The following is a 20,441-nucleotide window of genomic DNA, read 5'->3' as shown; positions in this document are numbered from 1 at the left end:
TGTAAAATTTAAATTTCACTTTTCATCAATGGATTTAAAATAAAAAATTCTTTTCAAAATCGTGAATTTGAATTTAAATATTTAAAAATAATAATCAGGAATTGAAAAATGCGCTTGTTTTCCGTGAATGAATCACTGTACGACGTAGGAGGTCTCATTGAGTATGAATTTATTTACCTCTTCTGTTGAAGGGTCTTACTCGGACGGCGACTTTGATTTTGTCCGTGGCCATGGTGGAGCGTGCTTCTTGTCAGTTTTCGTTTCGAAACCACTACACTAATAGTCCTGCACTATTCACGCATCTCATTCATCGTCCAGCCTGGAACACGAGTCACTAAAGGCCATTTTCACTGACTCCTAGCTAGACATGACTTCACGTCTGCTGCCATCTTGCATTTTCCGTAGTCTTGCACAGGTCTTGCTCGCTTCGGCACTCGTCGGCACCGGCCGCTGCGGATCCAAGCGTGTTCGGCTCTGCTCGGCTCCACTGACGTCACTAACCAGATTTGCCCAATGAAATTTTCCTGCATCCCCTCCACTCCTGAAAGTTTCATGTCAACAAATGGGCGTGTAACCGAAAAGAAATCATCAACGCAGAATTTTATCGTTGATTTTATCACTGCGGCGAATTGTTTCTTGTAGAATAATTCTAGATTTCAAATTTGTGAACGAGACTTTAGAAAGATATTGATTTATCATCTTCAAGCATTGCAGCTATAACTGATATAATAGCTTGATTTGATCCGCACTGAAATATTTGAAAATGAAAATGATCGCTAAACGTTTCTTCACTTTCGCCGACTCCACATTATTTTAACCTTTCTAAAGTGAAGTGTACGTAATTTAATCCACTATAATTATGTTCTTTGTCATTTTTATTCATTGCATACCAAGGATTTGCTTCATGGCAGTTGCTGTCAATGTAGATATTTGACTATTTACTTAAATGTGGCATTTTTTCATATTTTTTTCTTAACAAGGAACAACTGATTTTAAAATTGTGTTCATTTAATAATTTTTAAAATTGAACTCTAACCTTCCAGGTCATACCTTTGAGGGAGCGTCGACGGTCGTCGCTGAAGATGGCAGTCACTCCGCAGAGCGACTACATCAAGTCTCCGTTTGAGCACGTCTTCAACTACCTGATCCCCCAAGGCCATGAAAAGGCCCTTCGACACGCCCTTTACAATGCCCTGGCACTGTTCCTTTTGATGGTGTGCACCTGTGTTGGTTACGCTGTCTGCTGCATAATGGAACCTTTCATGAAACCACTGCTCTGGGCCCTTTTGTGTGGTTCCGTCCTCCACCCTTTTAAGGTTGGTCAACGAAAATGCCCAAAATCTTTAATTTATAAAATCTCTTTTCAGCACTCTCTTGTGATTTATCTGAAGTCGTGGTTCTTGAGTAATCGGGACAACTCGACTCCGTTCCTTGTGGGTTTGGCCGTCACTCCTGTCCGGATGATCAACTCCTTCTCGAACCTTTTGGGCAACATGCTATACAAGCACCTGATAGCCATCCTGGCCATCTTTGGGACAACCGTCACCACAACCCTGGCATATCACTACATGCCCCGTTTCATCATTATCATTGCCAGGGTGTGCGGGTCATTCACCCTTGCAATCATCAACTGGTCCGTCTCCCATCTCAGCATCTGGCTGGTCAGATTTTTTTTATATTATTACAAAAACAAATCATTGAAATTATAATGCAGATAATTTGTGCTGTGGGTGGCTACGCAGTCCTCCTGTTAAAGAGCAAGAGTGAAATGGCTCAGCGCAGACTATCCGTGGTGTCTTGCTTTCTGTGGCTGGCTGTTGTCTGCTGGGCATTCACTTCTCTGCTGAACTCAAACATCGAGAGTAAAATTTGGAATGTCACGATATTTAGCTTTGCATCCCTATTGCTCATTGTTGGTCTTGGCGTGGAGGTTTGGGAAACGCACGTTGAAAGAAGTCTGAAGGGTATATTATTTTTGTTAATTACGCTTCAAATTAAACTCTATTGATTTTATAGGAAGTGAAGCCTCCTACCTGGATACGATCAAACTAGTACTTCTACAGGAGCCCATACCTGAACTAGTATCTTGCAGAGAGGTACATACTTTTTTATTCACTTTGCATGTATATAATTTAATATATTCCTGCATGACTCTCAAAAATTTAGGCTGAGAAAAAGGAGGTACTGATTTTAACAGATTAACAGAAGCATTTTGATTGATTTTGATTTAACTTATGATCAGGAAAATGAAGACGTGGAATCTGATGAAGCGGCAAATGAAGAGGTACGACGACCTGAAATTACTGTCGGAGATGTAAAGAGTCCAATTCCTACAGCTTCTGAATCTTTTGCAACACCTGACACAACAGACAGTCGGCCCCACGGCAAAAGACTTGCTTTCAGGAACATAAGACCCATGTCCCTTATGTCCAGCAGGAGTGGACACATAACATATTTCACAAGCACCCCCTTCCGTCCAAAGGTTAACTAGACACTTTTTTTTCAAATAAAATTATTAATTTTTTGAAATTACAGCCTCGAATTCCCGAAAGTTTTTTGGTTGCCTCAATTTCTCCTCCAGAGGGTTTGACCGGCAACCACTGTCTAATGGCTGTTGGCTGGGCTTGCCTGGCCATGTTCATTTATAAAAATACTTGGCTCTTGGGAGTTGTTCCTTTACCTCTTGTCTTTTTCTTCACCAGCAAAGGCTGTAAGATTAATTATATTTTTAATGTTCTCCCTTGATTATTTTTTCATTATTTTTTCAAACAGTGACTTACTTTGGAGTAAAGCAATTTGTCAAAGCTAAAGCTATAGAGGTTTGGAAAATTATTGTAGAGTGGTGCAAGGAAAGAGAAACTTCTCTCTGCCCTCCGCCGATTAAGGGAGTTATTAAAGTAAGTTTTAGGATTTGTATTTTTTTATTTATTTATTAACTAAAATTCTTCAGATTGTAGGACGAGCTCATGATTATGGTTCTTCTTTTGTTGAAAATTCAATTGACATGGCTGCCAGTGTAGTTGTTATAGTTGGACTGATAATTCTCTCCCTGATGGTTACTGTTTTCATTTTGATTCAAGTATGAATTATAAATCAATTTTAGCTGCTTTATCTTTTATTATATTTATATTTAGATCTATGGCGAGGGAGTGCACATAGTGCAAACAGCAGCGCAATTTACAAATTCAACTATAGTAAATAATCCCGAGTTGCTCCAGATGCTGCCTGAAGGAATAAGTGACGCAATCAAACAAGTTCTCGATAACGCCTATCAGTATGGAAGAGAGGGAATATCAAATTTGGTTTGCTCCTGTTTATTTATGCCAATAATTTTTATAACATCTATTGAAATAGGTGAGATACATGATTGGTCCGCAAGTGGAAACGGCAAGAGCAGCCCAACTGGAGCAACAAGTTTTGGAGCTTTGGGACCGACTTTACCAAGTCTGGGTTATGAGTTCTGCTGTTAATGATGACAAAACTCAGGGCCCAGTTGTCACTAGTGATGCTGTCTTATCCAGCTGGGATTCATTGGTCAGCAGGCTTACAACTACGCCTGGTATATATATTTATATCATTTAATATTCTTTTGCAAATATCATTTTTAGAGCTCCTTGATTTTGGAGCCATGACTGAGTGGCTGAAGGCCAATATGGGAACGTTGACGCATGTAATGGCATCTGTATGGACTTTGCTAAAAGACAATTTAAGTCTCTTCTTTGGTTCTCTGACAACTATTCTCTCGATCGTCCTCGGAGGCGGCACTGCAGTGCTTAACTTTGTGCTCAGCATGGTAAATTAACCATATTATTTTCAAATAATTTGAGCAGATTACAAAATTCTTTGTTAAGGTGGTCTTCTTAACTGCATTATTCTATCTGCTGAACTCGAGTGGGGCTTTGTACAAGCCGGTCGAGCTGATTACCAACTTCAGTTCGACAAACGGGAAGAGATTTGGCGAGGCCTTTGAAGCTGCCGTAAACGGCGTTTTCAAAGCCTCTTTCAAAATGGCTGTGTTTTACGGTTCCTGGACATGGTTAATCCACAACTTGTTCCACGTCAAAATAGTTTACCTCCCGTCTGGTAAGTAAATGTAGAATTCTTAATGAAAGTTTTATTTATTTATATAATTTAGTTCTGGCGGCTGTGCTAGGCGCCGTACCTTTCTTGGGAACATACTGGGCCAGTTTGCCAGCAACCTTGGAGCTTTGGCTGGCTCAGGATAGAGGTTTTGAAGCTATCCTTCTTCTTGTTTGCCATTTACTGCCAGCCTCTATTGTTGATACAACCATATATTCGGAAATACGAGGGTAATTAGTAAACTCTTTCAACACTTTTTATTTTTAATTATAATATGTGCAGTGGGGGTCATCCGTACTTAACTGGTTTGGCAGTCGCTGGAGGAATTTTGTGCCTGGGCGTCGAAGGAGCCATAATAGGACCGCTTCTGTTGTGCAGCCTTTTCGTGGCCGTCAACATGTCCGGAACGCTGATTAAGGAAAAGTCGGAACCAACAGTGGATGAGCGTACCATTCAGGCTCTCTCCCATAGATCAATTCGTAGATAACAGAGTATGATTTACTAAATTATTCTCCCGTAAAATGATCAAGATGTGATCAAATCAAGATTAAAAAATTCAATTAAACAATCATTTGCGGAGATTAAAATTTCCAAGTCCAGCTTTTGAAGCATTATTAATTGATGGGTTAAAATTTAAAATCTGGCAGCTTATGTATGCATTTGATATATTTAACTAAGTCTCTTTATTTTTGCTATTGGTTTTATTGAACTAACTAAGTAAGCCTTTTTATGGTTACCATTATTTTATAATATAATACGGAATTTAATAATGCTAAACAAGCAAATCACTGTTAATTTGAAGATCTGTAAACCTGATAATTACTTTCAAGACTTGTTAAATAGTTGATAATAAGCTTTTAAAACTTACATTATTATTGTAACTTATTTTACTTTTTTTAAATATCTGCTTTCTGCTTGTTGCCCTTGTACGACTGAGAAACTAACACCTTGCTACAATACCGACTGTATTTAATTGCCAGATACTAAAATGTAAAAGTAGAAAAGGAAATTGATTAAAGCTACACCTTTGCTTTAGAAAAATTGCTCTTTTATTTATTTAAAGTTAGCTTGTATATTAAAATTGGAAATTGAGCCTCATAAGCAAAATATTTGTTCACCGCTGGTTTCTCTATTGATATTGAGACTTGATTACCTAGCACATTAAAAAGTCCTTCCAAAGTTGACTCATTTCTCAAAGTACACACTAGTATGGCTTCGGAACCTTCCTTTTTTGACAGCAGCAAAAGCAACGTCTTGCTCAAGTGCTTTAACACACTAGGGTCATATACAACATCTACGAAAACAATAATTTCAAATCATAAAATCTCTCTCATGTAAGAAAAATACCTGCAGCTAAAATTAAATCTGGTGTTTCGATTTCAGCGTAGCTTGGATTTTCCCAGAGGAAATTGACAACCGATAAATTTGTGGTCCCAAATTTTGCTCTTAGCAACTCCGAGTGGTAAAGACCATCTTCTTTGGTTTCTCCACAATTTAGTTTTATATTTTCCACAAGCTGCTGTAGAACTTTGCCATGTCCGTCAGTCAGGGTGACACTTTGAGCTTTGCATTCGGCGGCAATTACAAGTCCCGTAAATCCACTGCCAGACCCAAGTTCCAGGACGTTTTTTCCGTAGAGTCTTTGCTTATTTTCCAAGGCCCATTCCGCTAAGGAAAATCCAGCCTAAATAATTCAAATGAATCAAAAATACATTTAAATCTAATTTTGTTTTAGCCCTACTTGCCACAGACTGAGCCCGGTCGTCCCTCCGCTAAGAAAATTTTCATCACATTTAATTATTATTTTTTTGATTTCCTTTATTTCCTCATTACAAATTTTGAAGTGATGGTACTGAGCTGAAATTAATGATATAATTTAAAAATAATTTTTAATTTTACAGTTTCCACCTCTTTTTTCTTTGCTCTTTTCTTTCTCCAGTAAAGCGCAGTACAACTCAAAAAATCTCTCCGTCATTTCACAGTGTGAATTTTCCAGCTATGTATAAAAAAATCAGGGTAATCAAATATATAAAAATTGATGAATAGTAATTTTATGTGTAGAACTTACGTCGTCCATCAAATTTTTAATAAACGACTTCTGAAATGCAATTTTTACAGGATATTTCTTCACATCGTCCAGTTCGAATGTCATCGCAATAAATTTCATTTGCATTTCCTCGCCTCCAACTCGTAAAATTTGTTTTAATTCTTCCTGAAAAATTATAAATTTTTGAATTATTAAATACAAACTCACAAAATGGTTCATTTCACATAGCAAAAAAATAAATTGAATTTACAAACATCAATGGCCTACATATTTGTCAAACGTCAAAATTCATAAAAAAAAAAAATAAACATATAATTAATCAATATTGATAGACATATTGTATTTCTTATGTTGCGTAAAATGACCTAGAGTATGTGTTTGGAAATTCTGAAAAATAATATAAGATTAAAAAATTTAATTTTACTAAAAATTTGTTTTGTTCATATCGATGATTTTCTAATAAAAACAAACCAGTTTATCAAATTTGGTCATCGATTGCGAAGAAAGAAAATGGGTCTGCGCTTGCAGCAGAAAAAAATCCTGCTCGTCGTCATTGTTCATTGTCAAGAAACACGCCGAAAAGATAAAAAGCAGAGTAATTAAAACTATGATCAAAACCAGCGTGTCAATGTTTTGTTCACGGGCAGCTGATGAGGCGCCCCAGACACAGGAACAGGAGGCTTACGTCCACTTTTTGCGCCGGTCCATTCGCGGGTTGCGCAATCCGCGCTCGTCCTCTCACGTCAACCTTGTCACACCCAGTCTGGCCCAGCAGCAGTCCGACTTTTTATTTTTCTATCAAACCATTTCGCGAATTCCTCGATGGAGACGGAGAGGTCACTAAGGTGAGCACCCCTGCACTGGCCGCGACCTCGGCACGCGCTTTGTTGCACGAGCAGATTTATTTATTTTTTATTTCCATCTCCGCGAAGGTCTAAAAATAGAAGTAGGAAGGAAACCTGCTGCCACCGAGGATTTATGTATAAAAGATCAGCGATTAAAAATTGTTTTCGCTGCTCGCGACCTATCAATTTCAACATTTTGAATGTCAATATTTGTCTCGTTTTCCAGATGACACGTCTTTTGTCACGAGTAACTCCGTGTCTTCGAGTACATAAACAACAGTGATTGTCCTGTCCGTAGAGCAAGAACGAGAGTGTCCAACAATGAGGGTCGTCGGACTGGTTAGCGGTGGCAAGGACAGCTGCTACGGCATGATGCAGTGCGTCGCCGCCGGACACTCACTCGTCGCTCTGGCCAATCTGCAGCCAGACATCGATGGTTAATTAAAAGTCAGCAAAATAATGTTCTGTATTTAAAAAGAAATATAATTCTAGGCGAGATGGACAGTTACATGTACCAGTCAGTCGGACACGAGGGTGTGGAGGTGCTGGCCGAGGCCATGGGTCTGCCCTTATTCCGACAAGTGACAAAGGGCCGGACGAAACAGACCAGCAAGGAGTACACCCCCGAGGAAGGAGATGAGGTCGAAGACCTCTATCTGCTTCTGCAGACCATCAAGGATGAGGTCGGTGTGGATGGTGTCTCCGTTGGGGCCATTCTGTCCGACTATCAGAGGGTCCGAGTCGAGAATGTGTAATTTTTCAAATATTCAGACGTCTGCAATTTGGTGATTGGATTGAATCATCAGGTGCTCAAGACTTGGCCTTGTTTGTCTGGCCTTTCTGTGGCAACGAGACCAGGCTGAACTCTTGGCGGAGATGGTTGCCAGTGGTGTGCAGGCCATCCTTGTCAAGGTAGCCGCCCTGGGACTCGACCCTGCCCAGCACCTTGGCAGAGATATTTCAGACGTTGCACCACACCTAATGAGAATGGCAACTTTTTCTCAAATTTGTTTATTTCCAATGATTTAAATTTGTTTAACAGAAGGAAAAATGGGGCCTAAATGTGTGTGGTGAGGGTGGCGAGTACGAAACTTTTACACTAGATTGCCCATTATTTAATAAAGCCATTGTAGTGTAAGTCACAATATTATTGTGTCAACCTAAAAAATTATTAAAATTTAAAAAATAAATAAACAGAGATGACTACCAGACTGTGATTCACGATGACAATGCTGTTGCTCCCGTTGGCTACCTTAGTTTTAAAAAGATGCGACTCATTGAGAAAACGGTAATTTTCACACACAAATTATATTTAAGGAAAAACAGTGAATTTTATCATATATTTCAGCCTGAGTTTATGTTGATGCCCATGCCGGAAAGAATTGCAGCTTCTAGGGTGAGAAGCCCCAAAGAGTTTCTGAATGGAGTCGAAGAAACATTGCTCGTAAAGGAAAACAGAGACGAGTTTGATGAAGAGAAAAAATCTGAAGCTGAGGTGGAAGAGACTGAGGTTGTCGATGAAGTTCCTGTGCCGATTCTTTACGAAGAGAAACTCTGCAACCACCCACAAATCCAGTGCAACTCTGAGGGTTGGTGCTGGGTCACTGGAGTGCCTGGAGAAGGAAGTTCCTGCGCTGATGCCATGAGCAACGCTCTTGATAAACTCCAAGGTTAGGCCCTGCGATTTAATTTACGCTAATTAAATTTATTGAAAAATTCTATATACAAAATTAAGATAATTTTTAAAATTTGTATTGAGCCGGACATGGCTTTTTATGAAAGCAATAAACAGCTTAAAAATAAAATATAATGAAGGGTCCCTTTTACATTCAACTTCATTTACTTAAAAAGTACTAAACTTTTCATCGATTCTCCACAGAGTTGCTTGAATCCCGCAAGATGAGCCTATCAGATGTGGTCGGAGTTGCCCTTTGGTTGCGCGATTTGTCCCAATTTGGAGCCGTCAACGATAAATTCAGCGCTCGGATGGTCTCAAGCGGCGGCGAACCGCCAGTTCGTGCCTGTCTTGAAGTCGGCCTTCCTGAAAATTTCCCTGTCCTTCTCGAAGCCACTGCTCACAAAACTCCGCAGCAGGAGAGCTCTGAAGAACCGGAGCTTCCAAAACAGGCCCTTCATGTCCAGTCACTGTCCCACTGGGCTCCAGCAAGCATTGGTCCGTACAGCCAAGCTGTCCGAGTGGACAGTGTGGTACAAGTGGCTGGCCAGATTGCACTGGACCCAAGTTCGGGACAACTGCTTCAAGGTGCTGGTGTTCAAGCCCAGTGTCTTTTGGCCATAAGACATGTCAGCCGAATTCTCGCAGCCATGAACTCGAGGTTCGAACTTCAAGACGTGGTGCAGGTATTTATTTTAAATTTTTTGTTCAACACAAAGTAATATTTGTCTTGGCAGGGAGTTTGTTATTTGACTAGCAGACATGCTGTCCAAACTGTTCGACAACTGTGGGAGAGACGCACCACAAATGCCATAGTTGATTTTGTCATAGTTCCTGCCCTTCCAAGAGGCGCTCTTCTGGAGTGGAGTGTCTGGGCCCATGCTCACAACCGTCGCTTTGAATGTAAGTAAAACTTAAATTGCAATATAATCCAGGGCTGAAGAATTTCAAATTAGTATAAAAAAGTATTTTTGGCAAAGTCTGAATGCAATAAAAATTTTCAGATGAGGAGACCGGTTGTCGTTTGACTGACGAAGGTGACGAGTTTGCCAATCCTCCCCAGGCCAACATCCGGAGCCGCTGGAGTTACGACGGCACAGTGGCGGCCATGGTCTGCTATGTCGAAGGTCACCAGACCTTGGACTCGCTCACCCAGGCCGTGGACTATGCCATGGGCAAGCTACTGCGCGAGGCGCCACCGTCAAGTGCACTGACCGTGCGTGCGTTTTATCGGACTGGGGCGGTTGACGCCGAAATTTTGAGTGAGGCCATTTCGCGAGTGCAAAGTGGCCTGCGGGAGAAGCGAATCGCGTTGGGAGCCACCCTCGTGCCGGTTCTTTCCCTGCACGACGAAAACACTGTCCTCTCTTTGTGCGGTCTCCGTTTCCAGTGATCCTCTAGCACAAAGAAACTACCTCCTGATTTCCGACTCCTGCTCCACACTTTTGTACGAACTAATGTTTCTTGAAAACTGGAAAATTCTGATCACGTTTTCTGCAGCTATTTACTTTTTGACGATCATCTATTTGCCGACACCTGACGTACCTAACTACTCTGAACTAATTATGCAACATAATTAATACTACTTGCCTCTGTTGTGATATTCAATATCAGATCAATTATTGTTATGTTTTATTGTTTTGTTCCATATTTGTATTGAGGCCACTTTATTGCTCGTCTTTCACAATCCTAGACAAGTTACTTGTAACAAATAGTAATTAGGCGCTGCTCTCACAACATGATTAACAAAATTTAATTTTTTTGTTGCTCTCTCTGTTTATACTTATGAAGGAGCCATTGCTTACTTTTATTGCTCTGTTGCAGTGAATGCTGTTTATGTACCAGGTACTTGGGTGTGCAAAGTAAACTAATTGTGAAACACTTCAAACAGGAAAATTAAACAGGTTCACCAAAAAGACCGAATTGTTATTTTACTAAAAAAACAACTTTTATTGATCCTGTACACCAGAGATAATGGAATTGAGAAAACCAGTGAAGTACTTGAATAAATAATTGTGCAGTAGGCTAATGGACCTTTGTCAACACCTTCAGGAGTCCTCTGTTGGATGGGGTTGCTCGTACTTGGCTGCCCTCTTGGCAGTTCTCACACACGAAATTGAGCTTAGCTAGCTCGGGGCCGGGCGCCAGCTTGCAGCACTCTGCACATAAAGAGTTTTATAATATTTCAATATTCTATAATCGGTCTTTGTTAATATGGAAAACAAAAACCACACAGGTATAAAATATGACTTGAAGCAAGAGACATACCTGCATGCATCCACTTGTCACAGATGGAACAGTTGACCATGGTCGTGCCGTCCGTTTTCGAGTAACAACGCAAACAATGTTGGCAATAGCTCCCCCTCCGCCACAGCCTGTTTAAGCCACACAATAGACAACACTTGGTTAGTTTGGGTGAAACGGACATGCAGGTTTAACATTTGCCGACCAAAAAGCATGCATATTTATAAGGCCCATGAAAATAAACAAGCTTTAGGAAACATACCTTGAGCAGGGAATGCACAGCGTCTGAGCATAGATTTTGTTATTCTTCTCACCCTTTTTGTACTGAAAATCAGAATATTAGTTTTAATTTGAGATGTAGACAATTGGACAAACTTCGTGCTGCCACTGGGGAGCTTTTTCGGGAGAGTTCGGAGGAGGCGCTGGCTGTGGAGTGTCAGCTCCAGACGGGTCGATGCTCCCACAAGACCCACAGACTGCACAAACTTTGCAGTGCCATCGGCCCTCTGGAACTTTTCTCAGACCAACACAGTAAATGTGGTAGCTAGAATTTTATCAATTAATGACCAAATTAAGAGTCAAAAATTAATTTTGTACCCTCGATCGCAGAGATCACAGAAGAGCATTTTATCTTCATCAGCCGGATCTTTGCATTGGATGCAAGTTTTGCAGTCGGTGCACTGCCAAGCGTACCGTCTGATGTGGGACAGCATGTCAGTATTTAGGCCCAGGCAAAGCAGATGCCCTTGAAATAAAATTAAAATTTTAACTTTTAGGTTTTAATGAATGCAACTAGATTTACCGTGTGTGCTACATTGTGAACAAGTGACCATGCTTTCTGGTGTGCCAGGGAATGAGCAAGTTCGACACTTGGTCCCTGCTGGTGGTGCATTGACCACGTTTTCTTGATCTGGTTCAGGGGCACTTGAAATTGAGTCTGCAGACTCAGCTGATCCTTCACTCGATGAATCACTTCTATATTAAATAAAATGTAGTAAAAGTTATAGAAAAACATCAATTTTTAACTTACGAGCTGTCATCTGAAGAGGAGGAACCTTCCGAGTCGGACTGGCTGGCTTCAGACATTCTTTCCTCTAGCTGCTCATTTGGCCTCAGTGGGCCATACATGACTGTATTAATTGGCAAATATTTCAGCTCCGTTGGAGTGTAGCTGTTAAAAAAAAATTAAATCAATTCAGACGGCTTATTAAGGTTTCTCACTTTTTGTAATAGTCCGTGTATTGTCCAGGGATGAGTGCAACAGGGTAGACTCCTGGAGCGGGCTTCTCGTTATTCATTACAGTCTTCCTCTTTTGCTCTGGGAATTGGAAGGTCATTGTTTGCAAATCACAGCAGCACCTTCGCTCTTCTCGTCTCTCCTTATTAAAACTGGCATTCCACTTGGCTGCAGACTGCATGGCCCTTGTTTTTGCATCCATTGGTTTAAAAGCTGAAACTGCTGATAGAATAAGTTGTATTGTCATATTCTTTTTAAAAAATAAATATTAACTACCTTTTGCTTTGTTTTGCATTTCTTTCGCAATTCGTTCTCTGACGGCTCGCTTGTATTCTTCATACTTCTCATGATAATCAGCGGACATGATGTCCAAGACCTCTGCGCTCAGCACAGCAGTTAAGCCTGATACAATATTTAATATTACTCTCACCCTCGTAAAATAAATATTTAATTTAACCTAAATCACACATGGACTCAGAGACGATTCCTCTTTCTTGCAGGTATTCTCGTTCTTGGGGCTCTACTGGTCTTCGTTTCAAGTCAGGGTATTTCCGCTTGAAAGACTTAACACCAAGAAAAAGCGCGATTTGTTCTTGAAGCATATACATGTCCGCCAGGCGGTCATTTGGCGGCCACTGATATTCGGCAACATCCTCAGCTGATACTTCCAGTGGTTGCAATATTGGCAACACAAACTAAATGAAAAATTTCAGTTGGTGGATTATTTTAAAAATAAAGGATTTCTCACTCTTTTTCTTGGAGCCGAATCAGTAGGCTTGCTTTGCTGACTGTCCTCGACAGTGGCGCTCATTCTTGTTTCTTCGTCCTGAGCACCACTTGGTGTTTCACGGACTGGTTTAGGCTTTGGAGTTCTTGGTTTTGGAGTTTTGGGTGTCTTTTTTGGCTCCCTCTTTCCTTTCCGCCACTGCCGCTTATCTCCCTTCTTCTCCGGGGAAGGTGACTCATTTTCTTGACTCTTCTCTTCTTTATCTTCTACTTCATCCTCAGTGATGCCTTTCTCAGCCCTTTCTTTGGCCAAAGCCTCTTCTCTTGCTTTTGCCTCAGCAGCCAGCTAAAATACAAATCAAATTTTGATAACGTAAAATACAAATTTAATCTAAAATCAAAAGAATTAAATTACTCTTAATTAAAAACTAACCTGAAGCAGAAGAGCTTTTGGCTTTCGCCCTCTTTTCTTCTTTACCGGAGTTTCTCCATCAACAGGTGGGGGAAGTTCCACCTTTTTAGGCACCTCTTTCACCTTTTCCTCCTCTTCGTGCCTCTCCTTAGCTCTTCTAGGCCGCTTTGTTCGCAACATTTCCGGATTCAGTTCGATCGGTTTCCGCTTACCCCTTTTCCTTCCTGGCCTTTTCTTTTCCGGCGTGTCAGTCAATGGAATTTCCTCATCAACCAAAACCATTTGGCCCTCGTCCTCTTCCTCCATGACCGCTTTGTTCTCATTCAAGTCCAAAGATTCATCCATGGGCTCACAGTCTTCTTCTACTGGCACAGCCGCTTGTCTGCTTGTCGATGGCTGGCTGATCTGAACGTCGATTTGCACATCTTGACGACCCTCAACGTCATTCCTTTTTGGTTCCGAATCCGGTTGCGCAGATTTTGGAACTGGTGTTATGATAACTCCAGCTTTTCTCAGCTGCTCCATCAAAGAAGCACTAGGAGGTGACGCTGAACTTAGGTCTCGGCTTGGACCAGCAGGTGGAGGTGGAGATCGCCTGTGGGGTCTATCAGGAGACACTTTCCTCTTTTTACCCTTTGGAAGAAAAACAAAATAAGCCACTTTAATTAATCAAAAGGCAAAAACAAAAAACCATACCTTATCATCTCCTGGGAACTTATCTCCAGGAGCGGTTGCCATCGAAGGTCCAGCCAATTGCATGGCCAAAAAACTCTGGTGAGTCTCATTAGGCCTCTGTGAGGAAGATGGAGAAAGCTGGGGAGACAAAATAAAATTGGAGCCGCCGTCTGGCTGATGGCCACCCATGGCGTTGTCTGTTGGCTCGGCCAGAGAGGGCGGTGAGACGCTCTGTGTTGGGGGACTGAAGTTGCTTCTGTTGAAATTGCTCACTCTGGCTGGCGTGGACAGCAGACCTCGGAGCCCAGAGGTTGTGCTGCTTGCACCACTGCTGTCTCGAAGATCACTGCTGTCTCGTGGTCGGTGGGCAGCATTTATGCTTGTGCTCACCTGTCAATAACAAATGAATCCAAATAATATTGCACCTTGTAAGAATGAACAAAAGGGAAAAAATTAAAAAACTGTACAATCATTTGCGATTTAAAGTCAGAATATTTAATTTTGCAAATAAATATTTTTTATTTAAAATGATTAATTGAATAAAAGATTTTGAAAATTTCACTAATATCATTTCATTATTAAGAGCGTTGAAATATTTTTACATTTTAATTTTATATAATCGAACAGCCGTATAATTTTTGAGATTTACACTTTGTCCTTACTTTTTATCAATTAAAAATTAGTAAAAGTTCTTTAATTCATACCTGTGGGTCTCTTGTCAACCTTGAAGCAAGAAGGCCACTCAGAGTGTTGTTGCTCGTAGATATTGGACTGTCCGCACTGGACGAAACGCCAGAGGCAGCCGGCCAGGATGTTGAGACTAACCCTCTTTGCTGGGAGGTGCTCACTTGGCCTGTCTGGTCTTCCTCGGTGGTGCTAACTTCTTCAGCAGCGCTGGCTGCACTCTGGTCCACAGTTGTGCTGTCGGGACCACACCTAGAAATATTTCAATAGGTTTCAAATCAATTGATTTTAAATTTAGATTAACTCCTACCTATTTCCCACTGCGGATTCGTTTTGCGATGAAATGAGCTGCCTCATGAGAGCAGAGTGTCCCTGGCCAGCAGAGGAGACTCGCAGCTGCTGTGCCAGAACGGAAATTCCCATCGGCGGTCTTTGAGACGCTGAAGACACTCTCCGAGCAGCTTCTTCGCTCACTCGAACTTCACCACTTACGCTGGGCTGTGGCGGAATAATTTCTAGAATTCGCGATCCTCCTGCTAAAACGTCCGGTCTGGATCTACCAGTTGAAGGAGAGTCAGGTCGGATAACCTGAACCTGAGGTCCGAGGGGGTCAGCCTCCGAACTCGCCGGTCTCTCGGCCGTCAACAGAGACGCGATGATGTTGTTTGAGGACGAAAGGACGTTGGCCTGGGGCTCTTGGTCCAACTCGTCTGAACCGGACACCGAGACGACCAGGTCGTCCACAGCTTCGGCCTCGTGACCACTGGAGGTGAGAATTTCCTCCTCCTCCTCTTCCTCCACTTCCATTTCAGGTTGGTTGAGTCTGCTGGACTCAACTCCATCGTTGTTGTTACCACTCGAGGTGAGTTGCTCGTCCTGTCCTTCAGAAATTTCCTCTACATTCGAAGACGAGCCAGCTTCCCCTTCAGCATTGAAATCGTGCGAACCAGATACAGAACTACCTTCTAGTCTCATCTCCGAGCTAGAAGCGCCCTCATCTCGGACAGCGTCTCCGGAACCGGTTACATTTTGTCCGTTATTGGGAGAAACATCCGGTTCTTGAGTAGTGGAAATTTCCCTTGTCAGAATCGATTCGGACGCGGAGGCAGTTTCTGTATCTGGTTCCTCCTCGTCTGAAGTGCTGTCATAAGACACCAGCATCTGCCAGGGCTTTGACACTGCCTGAGTCCCCGATGAACTGGCCGGAGGCTCCTCCTCTTCCTCAACCGGCCAGGCACGTTCATTTGATCCAGTCACGTTACCAGACACGTCTGCGTCTGGATACTCTTCTGAACTGGTCGATTTGGCGTCCTCGCCTCTGCTGGGTTCGGCGGTTGTTGAGGTCAGGTCATTGCCCTGGTTATCAACGGCCGCGTTTGCCGCTTCGGAAGTGTCTGGGGATAAGGAACGCGGCACTGGGACGTCGCTCGTCGACGCTCCTTCTTCGACCGGCTGGTTTTGGCGTCCTACATTGCAGGTCGAGGACACCTCGCTGCTATTGAAGTCTTTCGAGTCGTCGTTCGATGAGTCCGACATTTCTGGTGTCTGAAATGGGTCAAAACATTCCTTAGTCGTTTGTGTTATTCGTCAAATTTTTCTTCAAAAAAATTACTAGAAAGTATTTAAAAAAATTTGTTGATTGTTTTTCCTCAAAATAATAGTTTTGTAAAATACTCAATTTCGTTTTATGGAAAAGTTGTTTGTTTTTTTATTGACGCGCGGGACGGAAACACCCCATCATTTGCCTGCCCTAATTAATTTATTTCTGCTCCGAAATAACTTTGAGGCTGCAAAATTCAAAGAAAAATCGAAGCAACCTTACCAGTTTTTCATGTTCAGCAGAAGAATACAAAATCAGAGGGAAAAATCAGCAAAAATTTGTTGAAAACTGAAACTTTTAGCACCAACAACGCTACGGCTTGGGGTCGACTTGTTTTTGCCGGCGGTCACAATGCGGCAGCACCATACAGAGAATATGGAAAGGTGTGTTCCAAAAGTTTTAACAAGATTCAATACGCCGCCATGTTTGTTTCCAAAGCACTATTATTGATTCTATGCAATTTTCAAATATTCGCGGGCTCTATTCCGATAGAAAAATGGTGTCATCTCAAATTTTTCATGACTTGTTCGCACTGTTCTAAGAGTTGTGATTGGCTCGATCTCTGTTCATTTTCTGTCCGGACGGCACTTGAATCGAAAAAAATCACTTTCACCCTCATTTACGTAAACTTTGCCCATTTCGACCCAGCCAGCTGACGAAGGTGACCTTTGTTTCAAGTCAAACCTTTCAATTGAAATTTAAATTATCATAAATTACATTAATAACCAAGATCATTCGCAAATTTCTGACATGATCAACGAAAAAGGGTCCTCGGAAAAAATTTTGAAAAATGCCGGTCTACGTGTCCTAAATTTACCCTTTGCCACTTCCTGTCCCGGTTACATGCATCAATTATCACACCCAGGTGGACCCAATGACCTTGCAATCAATTTCTGCAATTTTCAGCCACTTTCCGTTCAGTCTTGGTCAGTCTATTTTAGAGTTTGAATGAAAACAGGACACTCGTACGATTTCTCGCCTGCGCTATTTTTGTCGTTGCAACCAGGTCACCGATCGAGAAACCCCAATTAAGCGGGTTAATCGAACCTACGGCCTCGCGGACAACTTGTTGAACGATCTGCTAAAGCCTCTTTATTTTTTATACAGCTTGAAAAATGCCACCTGCGGCTTCAGCAGCACCCGCACCAGCCCCTGTACCGGCGACGGACACTCAGGTCGGCATCAATGCCATCCTTCTTGGACCCCCTGGCTCAGGAAAGGGAACTCAGGTATGCCCATAAATTAGTATTCAAAAAAAATATTACTTAAAAATACTTCGATTTTTTTTTAATTAATTATAATATTATTTGGTATAAATTAAATTATTTTGACATTTTTTTAGGCCCCTCTCCTGAAAAAGAAATACTGTGTGTGCCATTTGTCAACGGGTGACATGCTCAGGGCTGAAATTGGCACCGGCTCTCCATTGGGCCAGACGCTGAAGAAAACTCTGGACGCAGGCAAGAAGTCAAATCTAAAAATTTCAATCAAACGTGAAAAATTTATCTTTTTAGGAGCTCTCGTCAGTGATGATTTGGTTGTGGATCTTATTTCGACAAATCTGGATAAGCCAGAGTGCAAAAACGGCTTCCTCCTTGACGGCTTCCCCCGCACCATTCCTCAAGCGGAAAAAGTATGCTAAAAATTGTGATTGTTATAAATGAGTTCAAAGGTTTAACATATTAACTACAATTTTTTTTTAGTCCCAGTTTATCTTAAACTAAATAATATTCTACAATTGCACTTATTGCTAAAAATATATATTATTTTAGAATGAAATTGAAGTAGATGTATGTTTATAAAATTATAGTAAAAATAATAATAATATAAATATCTAAAGATAAGTTTAAACAATCATCTTTTAAGAAAAAAAATTGTCAGAAACTCAGAACAAGATAACTTGCTGTTAAAAAAGCAGTGAACTTTGAGCTTTAAACAATTCAGTTACAGCAAGTTGTTTGGAGTTTTAGTTAAAACAGCAGATTACGAATTGTGATTTTATAAACAGCTGAACTCCTATCTCTTGCTTATTTTAACTCATGCCTTATCTTCAAAAGTGCTTCATGTCAATTTGTAATCGATGGAATTTATATCCAGCTGGACAAACTGCTCGACAAACGTAAGGCCAACCTGGACGCGGTCATTGAGTTTGGCATTGACGACAGTCTCTTGGTCAGAAGAATCACCGGCAGATTAATACACGTTGCCAGTGGCCGCTCATATCATGAAGAATTCCACCCACCCAAGAAATCAATGACTGATGATGTAAAATTAATTTGGAATTAAAATACATCAAAAATAAATGTTCAATCAGATTACAGGAGAGCCATTGATACGTCGATCTGACGACAACGCAGAGACTCTGGTAAAGCGTCTCGAAGCATACCACAAGCAGACGAGTCCTCTCGTCGAATACTACAAGCTCAAAGGTAAAATTAATTTAATTATATTAGTAAATTAAATATGATTTATTGTTATTTGGTATTTCAATTCAAATGAAATGGTTCATCAGTCAATAATTATAGCTAAAATTATTGATTTTTTTTAAGCAAGTAGCCTTTCACTTTTAATTTGATAATTTTATTGTGACTTTTTGATTTTTTTTCTAGAAATTTAAAATAAAATTAACAAATTTACATTATCTTTATTACAGGCATCCATCATTACATTGACGCTTCCAAGGTGTCTTCTGATGTTTTCAGCAAAATCGACAACATTTTCCAGACAGCCCGCAGCAAGGACAAGGTCCTATTTGTCTGAGCGCCATCGCAACTACTTACTAGTAGCGCTTTTAATTAATGTGAAACAAATCACCAGATCGGGCAAACCAAAATTAATTAAATCAGTGTGCACTGAAAGCAGATAGTTTGGGAATAATTTTTCAGAGAGAAGCTTTATAAAAAAGTACAGGGTTGTTGGGAAAAGTTGTGTTATTTTTTGGTGCCACCGCACCGGCAATAAAAAGTTCTATCAAAGTAATTTTATCATTTTTATTCGTCAATTTCGTCATTGTTTTTGGCGTGTCACATTCCCTGATTTAATAAAGAAATTCTATCTTATGCAATTGAGAGGAACGCGGAAAACTGTTTTTGGTAAAGCGGAGCCAACGCATTGTTCTGCTCAAGATCGGGGCGTGATAATTTTGAATTAAAAGTAGATGGGCATCTTACTGAGAAAACGCCTAGGAGCAGACTTATAGATCATCTCTGAGGAATGATCCTTTCGCTTTTTCCTGGCTCGAAATTTGCCGTCCGTGTCGTAAATTGAGTCGAGCTCTTTGACCCTTTGGCGCGCGCGACAAGGAAAATATGTGCAATAAGAGAACAATATCATTACGTGCAAAGTGGCTATGGACGCCCACAGCACCGAGCGAGCACCAACCGATCGCTCTGCGTTAACCCTGCAACCTTAACATTTCCTGCTGCTGCTCGTTGCGCAATCCCTGAGTTATTTATCCCCAGGTATAGAGCGAAAAGATCGCTCACCTTTTTTGCTGCTTCATTTGGTTTTTCCCGTTTGTGAATCTCTGCAGCCAATAAAATAATAAAAGTGATTCGTAACTTGATCGTAGGTCGCGAGATGATTCCTGCATCGTTACCTTGTTACTCATCTTCAAGGCCCTTTTGCTGGAAATTGCGGAGCATTTCTAATATGCATCCCGTTTGAGAAAAGTTATTTTCTTTCACAATTCGAAGCAATACTGTTACCTGATGCAATTAGTGCTGATTTGCATGCGAATTGATATAAATTTTCCTACTTAATTTGCAATTTCTCGATGGTAATACAAAATGAGAAAAAATACAAAAAATATAGCTTTTTTTTGTAAAATTACAGATAAAAATTAAAATATTATATTGCAATTAATTGAAATTAAAAAATTATGAATATAAAATTAAATTGTTTTAAAGCCAGTAGGATAAAAAAAAAATGTAAACTCTTAAATAAATTTATAAATAGTTACTATTTTTTGGTACTAATTCATAATTATATAAAATATAATTGAAAAAAATTAACCTAATTAAACGTATCTCTTAAGTCTCTTTGTTACATCTTTAATTTAGTATAATTATAAATAAAAATTATAAATTGTAATGCTTAAAAATTATTTTATGGCTTTAAAATTTTATTAATATAATGTTTATAACATAAATTAAGGAAAATAAAAAGACGAAATAGGCAAACAATTATTAAGATACCTCTGGATAAGAACCAATTT

The 20,441-nt window shown here is 40.5% G+C and overlaps 6 protein-coding genes across 17 annotated transcripts in view; 3 read left to right on the top strand and 3 right to left on the bottom strand.

The window, feature by feature from the left end:
* LOC132200425 (kinesin-like protein KIF13A) overlaps nucleotides 1–417 on the bottom strand; it is a 43,210-nt gene extending 42,793 nt beyond the window's left edge. For all 5 annotated transcript variants that reach the window (XM_059625875.1, XM_059625880.1, XM_059625876.1 and 2 more), the window contains exon 1: nucleotides 178–417. In XM_059625875.1, coding sequence (XP_059481858.1) covers nucleotides 178–232 — 55 coding nt within the window. In that variant the 5' untranslated portion in view covers nucleotides 233–417. The remainder of the gene's footprint in view (nucleotides 1–177) is intronic.
* Nucleotides 418–548: 131 nt separating this feature from the next.
* LOC132200427 (transmembrane protein 245) lies at nucleotides 549–6,095 on the top strand. Of its 2 annotated transcripts, XM_059625884.1 has the most exons (16): nucleotides 549–834; nucleotides 1,044–1,316; nucleotides 1,368–1,661; nucleotides 1,715–1,964; nucleotides 2,017–2,096; nucleotides 2,167–2,181; nucleotides 2,243–2,482; nucleotides 2,536–2,710; nucleotides 2,773–2,897; nucleotides 2,951–3,079; nucleotides 3,135–3,302; nucleotides 3,355–3,559; nucleotides 3,609–3,793; nucleotides 3,852–4,083; nucleotides 4,136–4,310; nucleotides 4,363–6,095. In XM_059625884.1, the coding sequence occupies exons 2-16, from the start codon at nucleotides 1,083–1,085 to the stop codon at nucleotides 4,565–4,567; spliced, it is 2,712 nt and encodes a 903-aa protein (XP_059481867.1). In that variant the 5' UTR covers nucleotides 549–834; nucleotides 1,044–1,082; the 3' UTR covers nucleotides 4,568–6,095. The 2 variants fall into 2 exon arrangements, with proteins under 2 accessions (XP_059481867.1, XP_059481868.1); XM_059625885.1 differs by lacking the exon at nucleotides 2,167–2,181 and having other exon boundaries at nucleotides 4,363–6,094.
* Nucleotides 5,115–6,798, bottom strand: LOC132200430 (protein-lysine N-methyltransferase EEF2KMT). The gene is made up of 6 exons (XM_059625892.1): nucleotides 6,599–6,798; nucleotides 6,149–6,292; nucleotides 5,989–6,076; nucleotides 5,822–5,937; nucleotides 5,428–5,764; nucleotides 5,115–5,374 (listed from the first exon to the last, which is right to left on the bottom strand). Exons 1-6 carry the CDS (start codon nucleotides 6,686–6,688, stop codon nucleotides 5,130–5,132), a joined length of 1,020 nt encoding a protein of 339 aa, XP_059481875.1. The 5' UTR covers nucleotides 6,689–6,798; the 3' UTR covers nucleotides 5,115–5,129.
* Nucleotides 6,799–6,827: 29 nt separating this feature from the next.
* LOC132200428 (uncharacterized) lies at nucleotides 6,828–10,563 on the top strand. Of its 3 annotated transcripts, none has more exons than XM_059625886.1 (10): nucleotides 6,828–6,972; nucleotides 7,199–7,408; nucleotides 7,465–7,723; nucleotides 7,779–7,962; nucleotides 8,015–8,106; nucleotides 8,170–8,260; nucleotides 8,321–8,642; nucleotides 8,852–9,333; nucleotides 9,385–9,550; nucleotides 9,652–10,563. In XM_059625886.1, exons 2-10 carry the CDS (start codon nucleotides 7,294–7,296, stop codon nucleotides 10,038–10,040), a joined length of 2,100 nt encoding a protein of 699 aa, XP_059481869.1. In that variant the 5' UTR covers nucleotides 6,828–6,972; nucleotides 7,199–7,293; the 3' UTR covers nucleotides 10,041–10,563. The 3 variants fall into 3 exon arrangements, with proteins under 3 accessions (XP_059481869.1, XP_059481870.1, XP_059481872.1); XM_059625887.1 differs by having other exon boundaries at nucleotides 6,968–7,107; XM_059625889.1 differs by lacking the exon at nucleotides 6,828–6,972 and adding an exon at nucleotides 6,977–7,073.
* A 7-nt stretch (nucleotides 10,564–10,570) lies between these two features.
* Nucleotides 10,571–16,566, bottom strand: LOC132200426 (uncharacterized). 3 transcript variants are annotated; one of them, XM_059625881.1, is made up of 16 exons: nucleotides 16,448–16,566; nucleotides 14,936–16,170; nucleotides 14,646–14,877; nucleotides 13,963–14,331; nucleotides 13,288–13,899; nucleotides 12,877–13,200; nucleotides 12,586–12,823; nucleotides 12,405–12,530; nucleotides 12,113–12,350; nucleotides 11,922–12,062; nucleotides 11,694–11,866; nucleotides 11,489–11,636; nucleotides 11,267–11,435; nucleotides 11,154–11,215; nucleotides 10,916–11,022; nucleotides 10,571–10,806 (listed from the first exon to the last, which is right to left on the bottom strand). In XM_059625881.1, the coding sequence occupies exons 2-16, from the start codon at nucleotides 16,159–16,161 to the stop codon at nucleotides 10,673–10,675; spliced, it is 4,299 nt and encodes a 1,432-aa protein (XP_059481864.1). In that variant the 5' UTR covers nucleotides 16,162–16,170; nucleotides 16,448–16,566; the 3' UTR covers nucleotides 10,571–10,672. The 3 variants fall into 3 exon arrangements, with proteins under 3 accessions (XP_059481864.1, XP_059481865.1, XP_059481866.1); XM_059625882.1 differs by having other exon boundaries at nucleotides 12,113–12,347; XM_059625883.1 differs by lacking the exon at nucleotides 10,916–11,022.
* A 162-nt stretch (nucleotides 16,567–16,728) lies between these two features.
* Nucleotides 16,729–19,204, top strand: LOC132200431 (adenylate kinase). Of its 3 annotated transcripts, none has more exons than XM_059625893.1 (7): nucleotides 16,729–16,886; nucleotides 17,333–17,454; nucleotides 17,568–17,685; nucleotides 17,740–17,858; nucleotides 18,323–18,490; nucleotides 18,540–18,654; nucleotides 18,879–19,204. In XM_059625893.1, exons 2-7 carry the CDS (start codon nucleotides 17,341–17,343, stop codon nucleotides 18,983–18,985), a joined length of 741 nt encoding a protein of 246 aa, XP_059481876.1. In that variant the 5' UTR covers nucleotides 16,729–16,886; nucleotides 17,333–17,340; the 3' UTR covers nucleotides 18,986–19,204. The 3 variants fall into 3 exon arrangements, with proteins under 3 accessions (XP_059481876.1, XP_059481878.1, XP_059481877.1); XM_059625895.1 differs by lacking the exon at nucleotides 16,729–16,886 and adding an exon at nucleotides 16,946–17,090; XM_059625894.1 differs by lacking the exon at nucleotides 16,729–16,886 and adding an exon at nucleotides 16,994–17,151.
* The last annotated feature ends 1,237 nt before the right edge of the window (nucleotides 19,205–20,441 follow it).

The sequence above is a fragment of the Neocloeon triangulifer genome, unplaced genomic scaffold (assembly GCF_031216515.1).
Source record: "Neocloeon triangulifer isolate White Clay Creek 2 clone unplaced genomic scaffold, ASM3121651v1 ptg000014l, whole genome shotgun sequence".
In the NCBI taxonomy this organism is placed as follows: domain Eukaryota; kingdom Metazoa; phylum Arthropoda; class Insecta; order Ephemeroptera; family Baetidae; genus Neocloeon; species Neocloeon triangulifer.
The sequence above is the reverse complement of the archived record's forward strand: the minus strand, read 5'-3'. Positions and strand labels throughout refer to the sequence as shown.